The sequence below is a fragment of the Oryzias latipes genome, chromosome 8 (assembly GCF_053564925.1).
Source record: "Oryzias latipes strain Hd-rR chromosome 8, Olatipes_Hd-rR_3.1".
Taxonomy (NCBI): Eukaryota; Metazoa; Chordata; class Actinopteri; order Beloniformes; family Adrianichthyidae; genus Oryzias; species Oryzias latipes.
In genome coordinates this window covers 23,617,501-23,638,227 of record NC_136244.1, presented here as the reverse complement: position 1 = coordinate 23,638,227, position 20,727 = coordinate 23,617,501, and the positions used below count along the sequence as shown (strand labels likewise).

Sequence of the window (20,727 nt, the reverse complement as noted above, 5' to 3'; positions counted from 1 at the left end):
CACAGATTGACAATAACATATCACAAGCCTTAACACTTGGAGTAGTACACTTGGAGTTTATTTTATTTAGTATACTTGAGTATAAATAGAGCTAGTATACTATAGTATAGACTATGAATGTGTAGTGCAGAAAGTATACTAACTGAATACCGGTACTTTTTCAGACTAAACTGAAACACTAGGTTTAGAACAATTAGTAAATAAAAAGTAAACTTTAAGTATACTGCCTTAGTTTTGGTGTAGACCGAGTATACTTAGACTACTTTTTGATAGGCAAATTTAAAATTAAAATAAAATACCAAAAAAGTACTTAAAAAGCTTTATTGATTAACTTGATCACTTACAAACTAGCTCTTTTTTACATGAAGTAAACAGTCTAATTGTGATATAGTTTAAGTCAAGTTCTACTTCAAATGCTGGTTGACAAACTCAAAACTTTCTACTACATATGTTTTCTTTTGATAAAATAGGATGCATTAGATGAAAAATATGTAATACTTAATGAGAAAGGTTTTACACAAAACTAAAGACAAATATTTCATATTGACATTGCTTTAATGTGTCATCTAATAATTTTGTCCTTCAATATGCATTACATTGTGTTCTTTTGGAGTAATGGTTACATTTCCAGCTGCAAGTGAACGCAGCACAGCATGGCGAGTCATTTGTTTTCGCAGGATCAGGCCGACCGGATTGGACGGCGGGGGGTTCCGCCCACAAACACACCAGGTGGGAGTTGAAAAAGAAAAGAAAAAAACACGCCGGGACAAAATGAAGCTGTCAAAGCAGCGCTTAAAAAATGCTGTAAAAGAGGTTTGGAGCAAAGGGAGGCGGAAAAGGCGCAGACAGGAGCTGGAGGGAACCACTGTCACTGGAGGGGGACATCACAGAGCGATGCTTAAAATATATCCGACAATATAAATATTTGAGTCAAATATATAAGTTTATTTTAATAGTTTTATAAAACTATACGATCAGTAGCGGAGTGACATATCATGAAATTGACATCTGATAAAAGTGGAGAAAACTTCGGATGGGGAGAAAAGTGTCCTCGGTTGTGTTCAAGTCCGCGGTGCAGCCTCGGAAACATGTCTGTGTGTCGGCGTAGCGAAATGGTTGGTTGGATGGAGGGAGGATGGCTGCTGTGCGATGAGTGGAGGGAGAGGGAGACAGCGCGTGCGATGGAGGCGGGGGAAGGACCATCTCTGCGGGGACTGGAGCCCGGGACCGACGGCGCAGTGCTGGCTGTCGTTCAACCCTCCCCTTCTTCCTCCACAGCGACTCCGAGGCTCGCGACCAGACAGACAGGTAAGCCGACGCGACCGTCGCTACGTTTCACAACACTTCAAAAGGACGGAATAAACAAACCACGAAGCGCGTTCTAAAGTCCAAAAAACGACTCAACGGTTTTCTTGTTATGTGCTTCTTCGCTCGCGCTCCTCTCTTTGTAGTCACGAGATAAACAGACCGCGAGAGAAAGGCACACAGACGGGGTCGGCCATAGCCGTGTTTCTTGTCCTCGGAGCGGGGAGGATTCGGTACAAAAACCGGAGGTTTAAACCAAAAATTGTTCAAAATTGTCCACCGCGAGTCCCACATTCGAAGTATGTAAAACGAAAGAGAGCTATTTTCGGTGTGACTGTGTGATTTTGCATGGGGGGGGACTACGCGCTGGTTTCCGCGCGGAGACCTCCACGCGGCTGTTGGCGGAACAGCTAGCCGCCTCTCTCGTTCAGCCATCAGGGATCTCGGTTTAATATCTCACCGTGCAGAGACTCGCCCTCCCTCTCCCCCTCTCTCTCTCACTGACTAGCCCAGAACCGCCGACGACCGAGCTCGGAAAACCCGCCTTCCCGTCCTCGCTTATGCGCTTTTTCGGACCGAGGGGGTAAGGCAGTCTGCGACGCCCTGGCTTTAGGTCGAAGCTCCGTGTTCGGTGTTTGCAGTGCGCCATTGGACCTCGTCACGGTAGGTTTTCCTTGACGAGCAGAGCTGAAGCATGGCGGACCCGGAGAGGCTGCTCAGTTTCGGCCGTTGACTGGCTTCCTTCGAGCCATTTGTTTTTCACGATAGCCGTTAGTGACGCTTCCGAAACTGCAAAAACGCAACGGTTGAAAAGTAAAAAAAAAAGAAAAAAAAAAGTTAGTCACAAATAAATAGGATTTCATGTCTTGCCTTTTTTCTTATTTTCTAGTAACTCAAGTTTACAAAAAAAAAATTGTTTAATTTAATATTGTTGACGCAATTTTCGATAAACGTGTTAACTTGTTTTAAAAGCCACATTTATGTAAAACTGTAAAAAAAATATATCTTAGTTTATTTTTTATTGTTTGTTGTTAAGCTAATGCGGGTCTTCTGTCCTCAGCTGCCAGCGAGCTTAACGTTTTCATGGGGCGAATATAAATACGGAGCTGTTCAAAATAAGATCACGCAGCGACACGAAATAATCCCGGGGTGTGCTTAGTTTTGGATATTTTTTAAAGTCAAAATGGTCTGTCCTTGTTCGATTCCGCGTCCACTTTGCTTGAAATCGGGTGGAATCTTCGCGTGTTTTCGTCGTTTTCTAAGCTAGGTCACACGGTTGAGCTGGCTCCATCAAGGACAAGCCGAACAACGAGCGTCCGCCATCATGGGAGCGCTGTGCGGCTACGCCTAGCTGACGAGGGCTCTAGATTTTCCTCTAAAAAACCCACCACGAGGCGCCATTAAGTCGATTAAACTGGGTTAAAATACATTTTATTCACTGCAGTCAAACGCTGCGTTGAAATTCCTCGCCTTTATATTTAAAAACAATGGAGAAGAAAATGGGGGTTTGACGGCGGAGCTACATCCGAAGGGTGATGAGGCGTCTCCGCCGAATGGCGCACTTGTTTGCAGTGCTTCCAAGCCACCATTCCTGCCTGTCGGAGACGGAAAGCAGATCCCCCCAGTCCGTGGTCAGCTGGTCGCCTACAGCTAGCTGCCTGTGCGTCCACCACGTCCAATTCGCTTCCTCCTCCTGTGGATCCTCCCCAACCTCCGCTCCGGCACAAAAATCCTCCATTACCGACCGGAGCGAGCCGGAAAATGGTCGCTCCCGCGGCGTCCGTGATACTTTTGTTGTCAATCAAAGACATGACTAATTCGCAAAATCCCGGTTGTCGAAATAAATGTGCTCCACCGAGAGAGTCGCGTTGTGTCGCAGCTATTTGCGCCAGTTGAAGCCCTCCGCTGCGTTATTCGAGATTTGAAGCCGTCACAAGCAATAGCCTATGTCTCAGCATGCAGCGTAAACGTTTAGGGGCGGTGTGATGAACATAAACCATTATGTAGAGGCACATTTGAATTCACTTGTATCATCCCCGCTTATAATCTGAATATTTAACATAAAATGGTTTCAATGAAATTTTTGATTTAAAACAAATAATAATAAAAAAAAACTCACATTTTAAAAGTTGACTTTTTGCTTCTTCTTGTATGTTGAAGGCAACATATTAACAAATGAATGGAGAAATGGAGGCAACGGTCCAAGACCAAGGTGATGAAATAATAAAATACACTTTTATTGTCCAACTAGATCTGTTTTTTTTTTTACTATTTCCCAAAGAGGGTTGTGACGTATTTCTCCTACATTGAATGAACCCTCACAGTGTGGGCGCAGGAGGACCTCCTAAGACTGCTGGAGGCCATGAAGGTGGCCCTGCCACAGAAAGACTTGACAAAATACAAAACCTCAGAGTCCCACCTGGACTGGCAGAAGGTGGCCTTCAACTCCTTCACGGCAGAGATGTGCAGGCTGAAGTGGCTGGAAGTCTCAAAGGAGGTGAACCCTTTTGACCCTTCGTCTCCAGGATAGAAGCCAAATTTTCTTGCTTTACTTTAGTTTCACTTTTTCTTTTCTTTTTCGCTGATAGATTCGTAAGTTTCGAACTCTGACCGAGCTGATAGTTGATGCTCAAGATTACATCAAGAATCCATATAAAGGCAAGAAAATTAAGGTGAGTTGGCATCCCAGTGTCACATGAATGCTCAAGAACATTTATCACTGAGACGTAAGGCTCCACTTTCATCCGTGAACAGAAGCATCCAGATTTCCCCAAGAAGCCTTTGACTCCATACTTTCGGTTCTTCATGGAGAAAAGGGCCAAATACGCAAAGCTGCATCCTGAAATGAGCAATTTGGACCTGACAAAGATCCTCTCCAAGAAATACAGGGAATTACCCGACAAAAAGAAGGTCGGTGTTACATAAACACAGCTGCCTTGACATTTAACTGTTTTGATTCCTTCTGAAATATGTCTCATTTTATGACTGCAGAAAAAATACGTTGAAGATTTCCTTCGAGACAAAGAGACGTTTGTGCACAGTATGTCGAAATTCAGGTGAGATGAGCTCCATCTCCACTAACAGTTGGTGAAGCAACAGATTTTGGGGTTAACCCAGTTCTGTGGTTTGCAAATAGGGAAGAACATCCAGACCTTGTGGAGACCATAACCAAGAAAGGTTCGAACGTCCCAGAAAAACCCAAGACCCCTCAACAGCTTTGGTACAACCATGAAAAGAAAGCCTTCCTAAAGACACACCCAGATGTAAGCAGAGGAAATCACAATGCTTTGTGGTCCGGGGGTAGAATTTCTTTCTCCTAAATGTTTTTTTGTGACACCAGGCGACCACCAAAGATATTAAGGACAGTCTTGGTAAACAGTGGACGCAGCTGCCCGACAAAAAAAGACTAAAGTGGATCTCCAAGTCCCTGGAGCAGCAGAAGGCGTATGAGGTGAGAGTCCTAGTGGTGCTGAACCACAGCCCAGCTCAAGCCTTTAGTGCTGACTCCGCGTGTTTGCAGGAAACGATGCGGGGGTTCATCCAGCAGCACCCAGAGCTGAACATGACTCAGGAAGGTTTCGCCAAGTCCATCCTGACCAAGGCAGAGCGCCACCTGAAGGACAAGTCTGACGGTCGACCCGACAAGCCGCCTCCGTGAGTCGCAGCTGCCCCCCCCCCACCTTCAAATCCAAGCACTTTCCATAACTGTGCTCTGTGAATCCCTTTAGAAACGGTTACTCCATGTTTTGTGCGGAGCTGATGTCCAGCATGAAGGACGTTCCCAGCACCGAGCGCATGATGATGTGCAGCCAGAGGTGGAAGCTGCTGAAGCAACATGAGAAGGACGCCTACCAGAAACGCTGTGAACAGGTTCAGATTCCGGCATTCACTCTGCAGCAGCACTGCAAAAAGATTCACTTTTGTCTAAATGTTGCATCTGTTTGCTTTTTCAGAGGAAGAAAGAGTATGAAATTGAAATGAACAGATTTCTCAGTGTAAGTCCTGCGCTCATTTGTTTAAGGCTCTGTTCATTTTCTGGTTGAGGTGAAAACATTTTGTATTTGCCGTTTGGACCTTTGCAGTCTTTATCAGAGGAGGAGCAGCGGCGGGTGCTGGGGGAGGACAAAGGGGGCTTTAAGAGAGGGGGTCGAGCCAACAGTCCTGCCACAAAAAAGCCGGCCTCTAAAGCAAAGGTGAGACGAACGACATGCGTTTGAAGCCCTATTCTGGGCCGCTCAGGTCATGCAGGGACGTTTCTGAAAAACTCCACGGTTATGTGAGCATTACAAGTTAAAATGATTGATTTTTTTTTATTATTGGAGTGGATGAGAATTAGTGCACTTTTTAAAAATACGTCTGCCACCATCTATAGGCCAATCCGGAGAAACCCAAAAGGCCCATTTCTGCCATGTTCATATTTGCTGAGGAAAAGCGGCAGAAGCTGCAGCAGGAAAGACCCGACCTCTCGGACAGCGAGGTCACCAGATGTCTGGCCCGAATGTGGAACGACCTGCCGGATAAAAAAAAGGTAGCAGCGCAGTGGAGGAAATGGTTGCTGCTCTCTCCAGAGATATTTGTAATATGTTTATTAAAGGCTGAATCTTTCACGATTTAGGAGAAGTATAAACGTCTGGAATTAGTCTTGAAAGCGGAATCGGAGAAGAAGGAGAAGGAGGATCGAAGTCGTCTTCCAGATCCACCCAAGACTGCTCAGGACATTTGGCAGCAGAGTGTTATTGGAGACTACCTGGCCAGATTTAAGGTACATCGACTGGGACGACTTGAATGGCCTCCATGTTTCCCACAAGTGGATGTAATCAAGTTCTGCTTTGCAGAATGACCGTCCGAAGGCCCAAAAGGCCATGGAAGTAGCTTGGAGCACCATGGAGAAGAAGGAGAAGATCATGTGGATCAAAAAGGCGGCAGAGGATCAGAAGAGATATGAGGTGAGAACAAATTTTCTTGAAATCCCCAGTGTGCCTGCAGGACTGATGGAAGCTAACTGCTGATGTCTGCTCTTTAAAAGAGAGACCTGTGCGAGATGCGCTCTCCAGCTGCTGCCGCCATCGCCTCGGGGAAGAAAATGAAGTTTGAGGGTGAACCCAAGAAGCCACCATCGTAAGATCCTCCCATCCTTTCAGCTCTCTCAGCCGTTGAGTCCAGAACAAAACATTTACGCGCTCTTTTGTGTCTTCTGACTGCAGAAATGGATATCAGAAGTTTTCTCAGGAGATGCTGTCCAATGGGGAGCTCAACCACCTTCCAATGAAAGAGCGGATGGCTGAGATTGGCAGCCGGTGGCAGAGATTACCGCTGAAGGACAAGGAGCGCTATAAGAAGATTGCAGAGGAGAAGCAGAGGCAGTACAAAGTCCTGCTGGAGCAGTGGCTCAATGTAAGAACTCCTGCAGATTAGCTTGTTAAGAAGTTTGAAACGGCACAAAACCCTTCCAGCCTGACTTTGGTTCTTCCGCAGAGCCTGTCCACTCAAGAAAGAAACGTCTACAAAGAATATATCTCACAAGTAGGTTTTCCTCTGACAGTTAACTTTGTGTGTTTGTTTTTCAGAAACCTTTTGTTAATGTTTGAAACGATTCTGTCATCTTTGCAGAAAAGGAGAAACCCGGCGAAACCCGGAGGGCCCTTAGTAAAGTTGAAGAAATCTGTGAGTGCTGAGAGCCTGAAGGCATTTCCCGCTGTGACGGCTCGTCCTCAGCTTAGCTGCAAATCTGTTCTCCTACAGGACACCGAAGAGGAGGAAGACGATGACGATGATGACGACGATGACGAGCAGGAGAAAGCCTCGTCTGAGGGAGACTCCTCTAGTGAGGATGAAGACGATGACGATGACGTGAGCAACATCTCACTTGGATAAAATACGGGGTTGGCAGACAGTAAGATGTTCTAAATCTATTTTGTTTGCTGATCCTGTTTAAAGAAGGATGGAGATGACGACGACGATGATGATGATGATGACGATGATGACGACGACGAAGCAGAGGACAAGGAGAACAAGTCTGAAGACAGCAGCAGCGAGTCAAACTCTGCCGGCTCGTCAGACTCGGATTCAGACTAACGCGTGCTGGCGTCACACCGTGGAAGGAACTGAGCAGCGCTGAGCTGAGCCAAGAGTCCAGGGAGCTCTGCCACTGTGCCAACCCTGCTCTCCTCTCACCACTAGAGGGAGCCACTGTACCGCTTACTCCATCCCACGCACCCATTTTATGTTGCTGTGGTCAGAATCAGAACCCATGGAAGGACCCTCCCTCTGAACTCTTTCTTCCCCTCAGGTGTGGTGTCCGTCTCACGGCACTGGTTGACTCTGCCGATTAGCCAAAAACAAAACAAACAGCATTCCACTGCTTTGGTGAGGACACAGACGTTTCTGTTCCTGGTCTTCACCATTTATGTTCCCTTAGGCACTCTGGGTAATTTACAACCCTCCGACGCTTCTTTGAGTACTCTGGTTCAAAGACGGGCAGCATGTCTTGGTTAACTGGCTTCATGAAGCCCAAATAAATGGAACAGTGGATCACATTTAGGGGGGGGGGGGGGGGGGGGGGGGGGGGGCGCTGAGAAATTGCACTCTTCAGAATGTTTCTTTTAATAGTTTGTCTTGTTCGGATCTCTGTTCTCGAGTTGTGTAGCTTTTATAGTTTGGTTCTGACAGAGGTGGTATTTCTTTCAGGAAAAAGAAAGTCAAGCCATGATAAACGTCCTTCTGTTGCTGGAAAACGTCACATTAAGTTTCTCTTGGAAACTGGAAACCCACCATGGAAGTCCTCATGTTTTACAGATGCATGATAGGTGCTTTCAGACCGGGAACAGCAGAGTTTTAGCTTCTGAAGGATCTTTTTTTTAAAGTTTCTTCTTTGTTTCAGTCTTTCCAACGTGGCCGCATGCATGGATTCGAAATTTTAGCCGACCGGTCAAACGTTAAACCACAGCTACACAACTGGCTGTTACAAGAATAAACAAACATTGATGTAAACGATACACCTTTATTTTTATGTTCCAGTTTCAGTGAATTTAGGGGAATGCTGCTAGAGTAAAAGCCCAGTGTTAAAGCATGCATGCATACATTATATTCATGTTTTCTTTATCCTATTTGTTTTCCTGACAAACTTCTGCTCGGTTTCCATTCGTCTTTCAGGATCAGCTGTCCTTCAGCCGGCCCTCAGGCTTCTGTCCCACAGCTTTGTAAACTGTTACGTCTGATCGCACCTATCGAGGCCTGGTGGATGTAAATATTAGCTGTAATAAGCCCATTCCATGTCGGAACAGAATTCACATCTGGTTTGAACTGTTTATAATCTGACATATTAAACAGGTTTAAAGCCGTAACTGTAATCACCTCCAGTTAAGGATTTTGTGTCACTTTTACAGAATGTGATTCTCCTGAAACAAATAAGTTCAGGTTAATCACAAAAAAATGTTTTCTTCCTTAAACTCAAAAGCAGTGATCACTTCCTCGATCAGCTCGTTTTTTATTTTATTTTATTTTTTGTGTGTGTGTTTAAATGAAATCCTCCTCAGAAACCGGCGTCTTTGCAGCTCTTTACATCCACTCTGTTGCTTTGGAAACAGAACGGTTGTCTGTGGATCACAAGAATTTGGATCCTTAAGTCTCTAAGGACTTTGACTAGCCGCTTGTCCAGACCTCAGAGTGACTGTACAACTGAAGTTGTTTGTCTCTTTAAAATTATTTAAATCCGATGCATCTATTTCTCAATCTGTTTTAAAACTGTCCCTCTCCAGATATCTTTACTTTTTTTTTTTTTTTTTTTTTTTAAGGGGTTGGCTTTATGGGTTTCCGTCTCAAGCTTATCCAAAAAAAAAAAAAAGTGTGCACTTATTGTAAATCTGTCCTGAGTTTGTGCACGCACGCACAGAACTGTTTTAGGATGTGTGTTTCTTTGCTTTAATGTGTGCCGTCTGTTGGACACCGTCATGGGACTACGGCGTGCACGTATGTATGTGGGACATCATACCAACACCATGAATGTAGATATTCTTCAATTTTTTTTGACATTTCCTCGTCCAAAGGTCTTCACTGTCGAGTCACCTATAACTTGAACTTTAAATGAACGTCGCCGTAGATTTGGCTTTTCAGACAAAGCGAGAGGCATCGATCTGGAGGATTGGAACCGCAGCGAATCTCCTCGCTAAACAAAACCAGCGCAGACTATTGACAAACCTGGAAGAGGGAAAGGGAAAATGACATGGGGAGGTCTGGAAAAGGGATTTGCAGAACTGCTTTTGCCAGTGGACTTGGAGTATAAAAAATGTAATTTTTTCCCCCTGTAAATACAGTTTTTGTATCGAGTGCTTATTATTTTGTTAGTACTTTGATTTTTGGAAACCCTCATCTGTGATATTGGAAGCCGGTGAGTCTTTCACTCTTCAGGAGGAACTTTTGGTTAAATTCACCCGTTTGTTTTTTGTTCCTCTGCCAGCTGTTGGTTTCTAGAGATCTCTATAACAGCCAAGCTTTACAAGTTTGTACTGCTGACCATTTGACAGAATTTGATGTTTTATATAGCTGAGGCCGGGTGTTCTTATGTCCTTGTAGTTCAAGTATTTGAGCAAATAAACAACAAAAAAGCTTGAAAAGATGCTATGTTTTTGAGTAGGCAAAACATCCATGTAACCAAAACATTTCACTTTTTTTTTACCATGAATATCAAGGATGCAAAGACTGAAAACGACATTTCAACACTTTTAATGTTGTCTGAGATGTTCAACTATTTGCTTCCAGTTTGCAACTTTGAAATATTTTCATCAAACAGTAATCCATATGCGTTTGAATCAAATCATAGCATTGCTTATCTAAATAAGGAAATTTTTGTTTTCAAAGTTAGAACACGCAGAAAACCCTAAAATCAACTATTTGATGTTGAAAAGCTGTAAAATCTAATACACTTTTTTAATTTGGAAGGCATTTATGTTTAATAATATATTCAAAATTCTGAATGGGGCAAGTACTAAGCAGCCGTGATGTATATTAACCACAATATTTGATAATAAAATCTAAAAGTCTATAGAATCTATAGAAAGTCTATAAAATCTATAGCTAAAGTTAATAAAGGAAGGTTCTAAATCAAGCGTGACAATAGAACCGGAAGCACATATATGTACCTTCAGAGTAATTTAGTAATTTCTTTTTTTTGAAGAAAGTTCTTCTGAATTACATTTTCCTCTGTGACGCGGTTGACAGTTTGATATATGTAAATAATTGTAAAGTAAATAAGAAGAAATTATGACCAAATCCCAAAGTCTTGTCTTTAAATCCAACACCGTTTACGACATACAGCTTTTATTTTTTGAAAGTAAAACCCGAAGCCCGTCCGTGTTATTCTTCTTCGCTTTACTGCTGTGTGTGGCCAAGCTGTCGGCCTGTTCGATGTCAAGCGGGTTTCTAACGTCAGTTAAGCTAACCTCCACCTGCGGCAGCTCTGACTTCGGACAACAGAAGCATAAAACCGTAAATCGTAACGATGGCTGCGACTTAAGGACAAGCATCCCGTCTGCGTGTTTCATCCGGACCGAACCGGTTATGTGGCTTCTCCCAGAGAAACCGCCTGCTTCAGGCTGAGTTGTTGTTGGCACGACCGGGTAAGAAGAGGAAACAGTTTTCGCTCGAATTCTGATGCTATCAATCTGCTCTTTTAGGGTTACCGTCTGACAAACGAGGAAAATATATCCAAGGATTGTCTGTAGGCATAAATACTAATACTTTTTTTTAAACATATTAAATATGTTTGTGTTTAAACTGTTAATAATAAAAAAGGAAGAAAGTGCTTTTACATTCCTACAATTTAAAGTATAATTAGTATAATAACATCTAGATTCGACCAGATGCAATTATATATTAAAAAATTAATAAATAAGAACTCATTTACACCTCCTGTTTCTCATTAAATAGGAGGGGAAAGCGGTTATAACCTGGTCTACATGGAAAATTCAATTATTTATTACTTAATGGAAGTTTGTCTGAACCCAGCTGGATGTGTTTACTGTAGTATTTTTAGGCTGAGCTACCATGGAGTATTTATTTAGTTTCCAGCTTGCTTATGTTAAATAAAGTTTGTTTTTTCCCCTGAAAAAGCTTCTTCACCTGCATTTGTTTTGTTTGGAGATTGTTCATCCTCCTCTGTTTCCTTCTCCTGATCAGAATGAAGAAAGTTTTGCTACAAGGCTTGATATTCAAAGTAAAAGTAAGATGTTTGTTACTTTTATTTTCTTGTTTCCAGTAAACCTTTTCTTTTCTTATTTTAAAATGATTGTTGAACTTTTATTTTGAAGGACACCAGCTCATCACCTCCATATCAAGATATCCTGGATAGATTTTCAAATGAAAATGGAGGATATGCCTCTCTCAGGCCCAGACAACACCAAGCTGGAGGTGAATCCCCATCACCTCATTTGGTCATTTTACATAACCCCACCATTTTTCTTTGACTTGAGTGTCTTGTCTGCTGGCAGGCCTTGGTGAACGACATCTACTCTGAACTGGTGGAAGATGCGTGTTTGGGCCTGTGTTTCGAGGTGCATCGTGCTGTGAAGCAGGGCTACTTCTTTCTGGATGAAACGGACCAAGAGAGCATGAAAGAATTTGGTCTGTCCCGTTCGGTCCAATTGATTCTGTTCATTTATCGTTGTCTGTGTTTGCTTGACTTGTTTTTTTGTTTTTTTTAAATGTGTTTCAGAAATCGTGGACCAACCAGGAGTGGACATCTTTGGACAGGTGTACAATCAGTGGAAGAACAAAGAGTGTGAATGTCCCAACTGTAAAAGACTGATCGCAGCTTCCCGCTTTGCTCCTCACCTGGAGAAATGTCTGGGTATGGGACGCAACAGCAGCCGCATCGCCAACCGCAGGTTTGTCGGTGGCGACCGTTTGAGTCAGGCGCTGTTATTGATTCGGTTCACACTCGCGGTTTTCCTCTGCGTTTTGGCCAGACTCGCCAGCAACAACAACACGAGCAAATCGGAGAGCGACCAAGAAGACAACGATGACCTTAACGATAACGACTGGTCATACGGAGCCGAAAAAAGAGGTGAGCGTGGAAACGTCAAAATACAGACGGACGGTGACGCTACAAAATAAACACACCTGTGCACACTTTGTTTTTCAGCAAAGAAAAGGAAATCGGACAAGGTATTGATTTGATCACCTTTTGACACAATTTATTCGTTTTATTCTGTAAAATAGTCTTATTTAAAACAATACATATTTCTTTGCAGAGTCAAAATTCCCCAAGAAGATCAAAAACTCTGAAACACAAAAACGGTAAGTGGGTCAGAAATCTGCATCCTGTTAAAACAAATATCAAAAATATGTTGTTTCCCAACAGAGAGAAACTGGTTAAAGTACTATTTGCTTCAGTCTAATTAAATTTCTTCTACAAGCTCATCTTGTTAAAATTTCATTAAAATGAGGGATACTTAGATTATTTTTGGTTAGAATTTTGTTGGCCTGCAGTTGAATATTTTAGTAGAAAAATACATTTTTTTTAAAGGAGAAAGTTAACGGCTTAGCAGTGAAAAGTTTCAATGTATTGTTTTACTTGAAACGGCTCAGTGGGCTTTTCAAAATAAGAGTTCCGTAAAGAGAAAGGCCGTCGGACTACAAATGACAGTAGAATTGACTTGATTGTCGGACGTGATTTAACACAAAGCTTCAGTTTTGTGAATGAAGAGCTGCACGTTTCCTCCTCCAGGTGAGCTTGGGAGCAGCATGAGTGCAGATCCTTACAAGGTGACTGACGCCTCTCCTCCATTACGAGTGCAGGGCTGTGGGGCGTTTTTGTGCACCTCACTGATTGGGGTTTTCTCCATTTCAGTACAACTACAACGCTGGCATCAATTATGAGATGTTGGGCCCTGATGAAGTCCGATCCTTTCTAACTACAGTGAGCACCTTAAACACATCAGCAGGAAAATTTCATTTCTCAGCATAATGTACCATGTCTGTGTGTGTGTTTGTCTTTTTTATCACAGCAGTGTGGGGTCATATCAGAGCACACGAAGAAGATGTGTACAAGGTAGTTGGAAATATCCAAAATTATTAGTTGTTTTCTAGTTTCAGAGCATTTTCTTGTTTGGATGTTGTAACTTGTAGTTGTTTTGTCAGACTAACCTGCTGTAGGGTTGTCGTCTTCCTGCCCTGTAGTTTGGGAAGGTCGACCTGTCTGTCATCACGCTGAGTGTGTAGAGACTAACTCAGGGGAACACAAGTGGCAACCTGGAGATTTTTTCTTTTCTCCCTTTTAAAACAAAAACCAAATTCTGCAAAAGTCTTCCATAAAAGCGGACAAACATCAGCGTCAGTTGGACCAAGACGGCTCCGGTCGTTGACCAAACGTCTTGGTGTTGGTCATTGACCGGCTCCCAGCAGTCCGTCCCACCTCCTGCATGCGGGGCCGCTTTCCATCGTGCTACCCTCCTCCTCAGAAACGCAGGTTAATGCGTCCGTCTGCCTGAGGAGACGCGTTAGCATCATGGGAAGCCTCCCCCGGGGTGAGGCGTGGAGCTGTGCGGTGGGTGTGGGCACGCCGTCAGTCAGGGTCATGTAATGCCACCTTGTGTCCCTCCAGGTCTCAGCGATGTCCTCAGCACACGGACGAGCAGAGGATGGCCGTCAGGGTGTTCCTCCTGGGGCCGTCCGCGTGAGTGTGCCTCCCCCCACCTCACCCGATAATACCCATGATCCACTGCAGTAAAGCAGAGGATCAACCGCTCATCTCAACAGAAAGTCATTTCCTTCAGTCTGCTTTCTCTCACTGATTTGGGGATTTCTTTGTCTGAACCTGAATTCATGTTTTCACTGTAGAGGCTGGTTTCTGCTTCAGAGCGATCGGCCGTTCTATCAGTCGCATGGCGCCCCCGACCAATCGTGCGGTCTAGTTCCTAATGGGGTTTTACTTGTGACTGTCCACGTTAAACTGCGACAAACTTATGAGTGGCGTTTATACTTTTCAAGCCCAATGAGGCGATTGCGTCCAGCATTTCAGCGGTTTGGTATTTTATTTATAGTGGTATATCTTTCAGATTCTGCTTTTCATGAACTAAATACATAAAAAAAAGAACATTTTGAAAAACAAAAGTCATTTCCAGAAACCAACAGGAATTGTGGGGCATAGCTGACCGTGATCATATGATGTTTGGGTACTTTTCAACAGGAAGGTACTTGGCCTGGTGTTTGGCAGCAGAGCCGCCACCAGTGTGTGAATGTGTGTGTGACTGTAAAGCGCTTTGGGCCTTGTAGGTAGAAAAGCGCTATATAAGTATACGCCATGGTGGTATCTTCCGACAGAAGATATTTTCTTGAAGCTTCTGGCCGCAGCCACCGCTAAAGTTCAGCCGTTGCTCCAGTCGTCCTCCTTTCCCTCTTTCTCAAAACATCATCATCCAATCAGTGATGTCCCATAGTTCCAACCCCTTCCAGTTTCTTTCTTTGTTTAATATTTCAGGAGATTGTCTGAAATCTTTCTTTCTTATTTGAAATAATTTTTTAGTTTTTGACTTTGTAAATTGTTGTTGTGATCTTGAATGCGTTTGCACCTTAAGGCCACCGTACTTTTTTCATGTAGAACGTGGGGCAAAGAAGCTGAATAGCTGTGGGAACTCGTGTTGTTGTGTTTTATTGTGGCTTCACCTGATTCAGGTCTTCCTCTGTTTTTTGGGTTTTGCGTAACAGGCCGGTTCTGCCCGAGGCGGACTCCGTGGCGGGGCCTGAAAGCTTCGACATTCCCGACGGACAGGCCTTAATGAGCCGGCTGCAGTGGGAGGACTCCCCGGAAATCTCTCCGTCTGACTCGGCCTCTTCCAAAGCGAGTGAGGAGACGTCCGGAAGTCCTTTCCCGATCAAACTGAGGACGGATAAGGAACCGATTTCTGTTTCACTTACAGGCACCAACCACTCAGACTCCAGGAGGCCCAAGAAGAAGAAGAGGCCGCCTCTGGGACTGAACAGCGGAGGTGGGATTGGAAGTCTGAGCGGCGGTGGCGGCAGCGGCGGCTCTCAGACTAACATCAGTTTATCGACCAAAAAGAAGAAGCCCAAACTCACAGCACCTTCCATTTCAAGCATCTATGATGACTTAAACTAGCATGAGCCCGTCTGTCTGAGCAGCCCCTCAGTAAACTCCCTCCTTTCACGCCGTGGTGGAGCGTTCCTTCAGCAGCACAGGAATCTAACATTTTCTGGTGAAGTGTCCAAATTCTTCAGTTCACCTCAAACCACAACATTCCAGCTAATTGGTTGCAGCCGGTTTAACGTGTTTTCCTTAGATGAAGACTCCAATAATCAGTTTATCTCCATCTACGAGTTTCTACAAACAAAAAAGATTTTTCTTTAGTGTCTGACGGATTTGAAAGAGGGACGTAGAACAGAGTGAAAGAATCTTTCTATACTTGATTCTTTGTACCTGAAGGTAAACAGATTTAGTTACTAAGCAGTTTTATAATACTTCATTAGGTTGTCTTTGCAGCAGGTTACTCACCAACTCTATTTAACCACAGGTTTATTTGATCATGAACATAAGGAGAAAGCAGGGATAAACCTATCAGATCACTTCCTGCTACGTTTGTTTGGTGTTTGCCGTAGCATTGACAGGAACAGCTTCAGAGCTTTTATTGTGAAGCTTTGAAAACTTGAACAGGGTTCCGACACTTGGCAAAGGAACAGACGCCTTACTGTGACTGGTTGATGTGGCGAGCGCCGGCTGTTTGGTTGCTCCATCTTTCCTGTCTGCAGAGGAAGTCGTCAGGAGCGGGAGCAGCAGGTGTTTTCAAATTAAGAGCCTAAAGTAGGACGTGAGGTCTTCTTTAAGGTCTGGTGGCTTCATAGTTTGTGGTGTATTTCGGTTTCTCCGTGAATACGTTCTTTGAAATCATGACGGCGGCGCCGATGGGAGGAAAATCTCGTCTGCTCTCGCTTCAGCACGCTTTGAAAATCTGGGAATTATTTTTGCAATTATAAGTTTGTGCCTCTTGATGCTTTATTTCTAGTGTGGACGTTTTATTTTGCACATGTGGTTGGAGATTTGTCCTCTTTATTTTTACAAAACACATCCCAGAATGTGATTTTTGTAAAAGTGTGTGTGCCGTTTTCAATATTTAATTTTGTTTACATCAGGAAGATATTTAAGTTTTTGGATGCTGCTTTTATTGTGATGTGTTTATATGCTGTGGTAAAATGGAGATGAAGTTTTATTTTATTTTATGATCCAGCGTTTGGGGCGTAAGCTTAAGGAGAACAAACAGAATCATGAACCCAACGGCTTTTTTTCTTTTCTTTTTTTCCTGCTTTGCTCATAAAACCGATCAATAATGCTTTCTGGTTCATGGATGTGTGATGTTTGTGCTTCTTTTCTGACCAAATATGTCATATTTGATAGAGTAACTTATGTACAGGTCAACATCATCTGCAGAAAGGCTTCTTGGTGCAGAACTTCATCTGAATCTGTTTAGCGGTTCATTCCCCGTTTTGCTACAATATTCCTCATTTAGTCTGAACTCAAGAGATCATGTTCTCACTAAATTAATATTATTTTTTACATTTTCTGGGTTTGTGCATATTCTTACTCGAAGTTTAAACTCTCCCCTTAAAGCTGAAATGTTGATGAAAACCTGAAGCCGTGTTTGTTTGCGGTAAAAGAGCAATGAGGGTTTTTTTCCAGCACTGCAGCCGTCTTTACATGCATTCCAACTTGGTGTGATGCTCTGGTTATTTTCCTTCATGCATACTGATGTTTATATGAAAAATAAACTTATATTGTACCCAAAGTCAGACATGAATTAGATTTTAAACTCTGTAAAACTTGACCATAGTGCCCATTTATACCTGTAAATTTCCGGTATATTTTCATTCAATCCAGTCTATTGATTTATTTACAAGGAATACACATTTACAGTCTCTTTTTCCCCCCATACAGAATTATGAAAATAACCTAACAGAGCAACCAGAACTGCCATTTTTACCTAAAATATGCTCACAATTAGACTTGAGTCAAAAGAGAAGAAGCACAACAGTGAGTTATGAAACCTGAAGCTAAAGTCTTGACCCGAAAAACAAAAAGAAAATCCAGAATGTCCAAGAAACGTCATGATTCGCACTAAAAGTCAGAGTTCCAGCATGTTTTCCACCACTTCTAAAATAATGCTCCAGTTTATGTTAATTCTTATTCTTTGTATTTTGCTATAAACTCTCTTTTTCTTGGTAAATGAAAGCCTTTGCCACCCACCTTCCCTCTCCCACATGCTGCAGTCAGCTGTGGCATCATCAACAGGGCGCTCGTGTCGTTCCGCCTCCTCAGACGCTCGCCTACGGCTGCAGCTAATTTTGTTTTCCTCCTCGGTCTCTGAAAGCGTGAGCTCCTGCCTCCACCTTCTCAGCGGCTGTGCATCCCAAATATCAGAAAGCTAAAGAACACAGTGACCCCCACCAGGGAGATGGTGGCGGGGGCAGTGAAGAACTGCCTGTAGTTGATGCGAAAGTACCACACCACCGCCAGCACCACCACGAACACGGGGACCACCAGGCTGCTGGTGCTCACCGCCAGCCCCGCGGCCCTGAACCCCCCCGAGACCTCGGGCCGGACCTCTGCCCCGGACGGGGGCTCCTCGTCCGGGGCGGCTTCGTAAAGAGCCGGTGAGATGTGGCAGTGGATGACGCTGTTGTCGGTGATGTTGAGGGAAAACAGAGTCCTCCTGGAGTCCTGCAGCAGCTGCCCTCGATAGATGAGTTTGACTTGATGCTCCCGACCGGAGAAATATTTACTAAAAAGTCAAAGATGAGATAGAAAAAGCTGTTAGGTTTCCGGTTTTATGCTCCTGTGCTGCTTCTACGGCGCTGCAAAAACAGTCTGGCTGGAGAAAAAGTCAAAAATAACTCAAATTTGAAAAAATGTTCTTAAAACAAGCAAATATCAGTTAAGGGGGTTAAAAATAGTCTTACCAAGAATTCTTCTTTTAAGAACACAATTCTAGACTTGTTTTCTTTTTTTTCACTTTTTTTTTTTTAACTTGTCCTGTCCAACAGCTGGGCAGACAGATGAGAGCTGAAGGCCTCTTGTGTTGTTGGACATATTTTACTTTAACAAGAGGGGTTATGAATCTTCACCCAAACCAGAGGTATGTCTGAATAAACCCCTTTTGTAATCGAGGCCAAACTTTATTAATTTTAATCATATTTGAAAATCTTTTGTGTTGGACGGAAAAGAAAAGAAGGGAAGAAGACAGAGGGATGTTGGAGAGGGGGGGAAAGGAGAGGGGGGGTGAAACCATGAAGCAGCATAAAGCAACAAGCTACTGGATGTTTATCATTACGGTAAGGTTCAGATAGAGGACAAATCTCAAAGGGGCGGGGCCTGTCCACACACACACTCAAATGTTATAAACACACCTGTTAGCTGCAAAAATGTCCACTTGTACACAATACTAATATCGTTCACACAAGCATACTTATGCCTTCAAACCAACTAGTGTGAAATATTTCATTCAATCATGCAAACTATTTATGTAGAGGTGAGCTAACACCTGTGCTCAGGTGAGTGTTTATGTTCTTCTAAAATGGATGGTGGAATGTGAAAAGAAGGGGGGAGAGTGCCCAGCCATCCCCACCCCAAGACCCCCGCAGCAGCGGCAGCCAGAACCCCCCCCCCAATGCCACACGGCAGCGGGCAGAGAACAACCCCCCCCGGGCAATCACATCCGCCTAGACTTGTTTTCTTAAACTCAAATAATTTTACTTACTTTTACTACTTTTACTGCAAAAGTCTTTACCCCCAAAATGTGTCCTTACACACATGCAACTGCGGTTAAAGGGAGTATGATAAGATGATGCACAGAAACATTGGTTTTCCAAACCTTTTTAGTATTCCCACTGTGTCTTGTGGATCCAGAACAGCCACCTCCTCTGTGTCATTGAGAAACTTGAGACGGACACTGATGGAGGGGGTGGTGTTGGTCAAGACTGACATGAGCTTTCCAGGTTTCCTTCCTGATCTTCCTGGTGCTTCTGCGTCTCCATCCTTCTCCTCCTCGTCATCTACCTCCTCTTCTCCACCACCAGAAGCCTGCCGCCCTCCAACCGGTGGTTGTTTGCTCTGTATGTTCAGGAGCAGGTCTGTCCGAGCGCCCTCCGCCCCCTCGCCCTCGCCCTCTCCTCTTTCGGACGCCTCCTCCCCGTCGTCGGGCTTGTTCTCCTGAGAAGGTGGAGCGCTCTGCTGTTCGGAGGCGTCCGCGCCGGCTGATCCTCCGCTGTAGCCGTCGTGGCCTCCCAGACCAATCAGAGAGGCGTGGGTGCCCATAGTGAGGATGGTGCCCAAAATGTGGTCTCCCCGATCAGCCACGTGGGTTGAGAGCCAGGCCAAGACGAGGGCCAGGACCAGGAGCAGCACGCCCCCTGCTGCTGTCACCTCCTCCTCCATCCCATCCAACATGGTCAGTGCACACACTGCCATCTCTGTCCGTGGAGCCTGCAGAGGAAACGGCTCAATTCACCGACTTTTACCCACCAACCCAGAGGGCATCGCTCCTGAAAACACTTGAAAATGTAGAAACCCACAGAGTGCTCATAAAAATTAGGATGCAAACACAAAGTTCTCCTAAAGTAAAAAAAAAAAAAAGCTTTAAAAAAATTTGCTTCTGTACACAACCCTGGACAAACATATTTATTTATAAATTGTACATAAAATGCCACAAGATGCTTATTTGTGGCCACGGAATATTAATAAAATGCTTGTTTGTGTCTTAAAAAGCTAATCAGTGTGCACAAAATAATTGGTGGCCAAAATTTTGCATTTTTATGCACAAATATATTGTGGCCACAAATTAGCGTCTGTGTGCACAGATTGGCTTTTTTATTAATTATATTGTCTTTTTAGCACAAATCAGCATTTTGTGCACCCAGATTAGCATTTTACTAACATCTTGTTGGCACAAAAATGGATTAAAGACAATAAAATACTAATTTGTACGCACAAAATATTAATTCGTGGCAACAAAGAATTAATTTCAGGGAACAGTTTATCTATTTTATTGGTGTCACGTCCAGAGATCAGTACTTCCGAGATTTCCTGCCCACCAAGAAAAACCTGGATCTGCACGTTCGCTGCTTCACAAAAGCAGCTTTTCTGCACAAACACGAGACACAGTACTTTAAAGACGACCTTCAAAATAATGTTCCGCAAAAACACGAGAGGTGAAATGCAGTCGAACCCCATCACAGACCCCCCCCCCCTTTTCATTTAAGATGAAAGTTACTTCCTCCACAGAAACATCCGCAGCACCAATCCGGGCCAACAGCCTCCATTTATGGCTGTCAACCAACAAACTACCTACTGTCGAGACTGACACATGTTTAACTGAACATCTTTACTGAAAGCTGGTGTGGTTCTAACCGGCCATATTTTCA

General features: G+C 43.8%; 3 protein-coding genes across 11 annotated transcripts in view; 2 read left to right on the top strand and 1 right to left on the bottom strand.

The window, feature by feature from the left end:
* Positions 1-791: 791 nt before the first annotated feature.
* Positions 792-9,917, top strand: ubtf (upstream binding transcription factor). Of its 5 annotated transcripts, none has more exons than XM_011477849.4 (21): positions 792-1,308; positions 3,466-3,517; positions 3,630-3,802; positions 3,894-3,977; positions 4,060-4,215; positions 4,297-4,361; positions 4,442-4,568; positions 4,646-4,756; positions 4,826-4,959; positions 5,034-5,175; positions 5,259-5,300; positions 5,388-5,498; positions 5,678-5,833; positions 5,921-6,067; positions 6,141-6,251; positions 6,332-6,423; positions 6,510-6,699; positions 6,781-6,828; positions 6,916-6,969; positions 7,048-7,155; positions 7,243-9,917. In XM_011477849.4, the coding sequence occupies exons 2-21, from the start codon at positions 3,481-3,483 to the stop codon at positions 7,378-7,380; spliced, it is 2,226 nt and encodes a 741-aa protein (XP_011476151.1). In that variant the 5' UTR covers positions 792-1,308; positions 3,466-3,480; the 3' UTR covers positions 7,381-9,917. The 5 variants fall into 5 exon arrangements, with proteins under 5 accessions (XP_011476151.1, XP_020560754.1, XP_011476150.1 ...); XM_020705095.3 differs by having other exon boundaries at positions 817-1,968; positions 7,246-9,917; XM_011477848.4 differs by having other exon boundaries at positions 817-1,968.
* Positions 9,918-10,618: 701 nt separating this feature from the next.
* atxn7l3a (ataxin 7 like 3a) lies at positions 10,619-17,100 on the top strand. Of its 4 annotated transcripts, none has more exons than XM_020705096.2 (14): positions 10,619-10,919; positions 11,479-11,521; positions 11,610-11,709; positions 11,790-11,922; positions 12,014-12,185; positions 12,267-12,364; positions 12,443-12,465; positions 12,552-12,597; positions 13,028-13,065; positions 13,151-13,219; positions 13,311-13,351; positions 13,904-13,975; positions 15,007-15,143; positions 15,219-17,100. In XM_020705096.2, exons 3-14 carry the CDS (start codon positions 11,659-11,661, stop codon positions 15,416-15,418), a joined length of 1,080 nt encoding a protein of 359 aa, XP_020560755.1. In that variant the 5' UTR covers positions 10,619-10,919; positions 11,479-11,521; positions 11,610-11,658; the 3' UTR covers positions 15,419-17,100. The 4 variants fall into 4 exon arrangements, with proteins under 4 accessions (XP_020560755.1, XP_004071299.1, XP_020560757.1 ...); XM_004071251.4 differs by having other exon boundaries at positions 13,308-13,351; XM_020705098.2 differs by lacking the exon at positions 13,904-13,975.
* Positions 17,101-17,172: 72 nt separating this feature from the next.
* The window catches only part of tmub2 (transmembrane and ubiquitin-like domain containing 2), a 3,866-nt gene continuing 311 nt past the window's right edge, over positions 17,173-20,727 (bottom strand). Inside the window, exons 2-3 of one of the 2 annotated variants that reach the window (XM_023957384.2) lie at positions 19,179-19,857; positions 17,173-18,089 (exon numbers count right to left, since the gene is read on the bottom strand). In XM_023957384.2, the coding sequence (XP_023813152.1) occupies positions 17,702-18,089; positions 19,179-19,774 (984 nt within the window). In that variant the 5' untranslated portion in view covers positions 19,775-19,857 and the 3' untranslated portion in view covers positions 17,173-17,701. The remainder of the gene's footprint in view (positions 18,090-19,178; positions 19,858-20,727) is intronic. The other variant, XM_023957383.2, reaches the window with a different exon arrangement.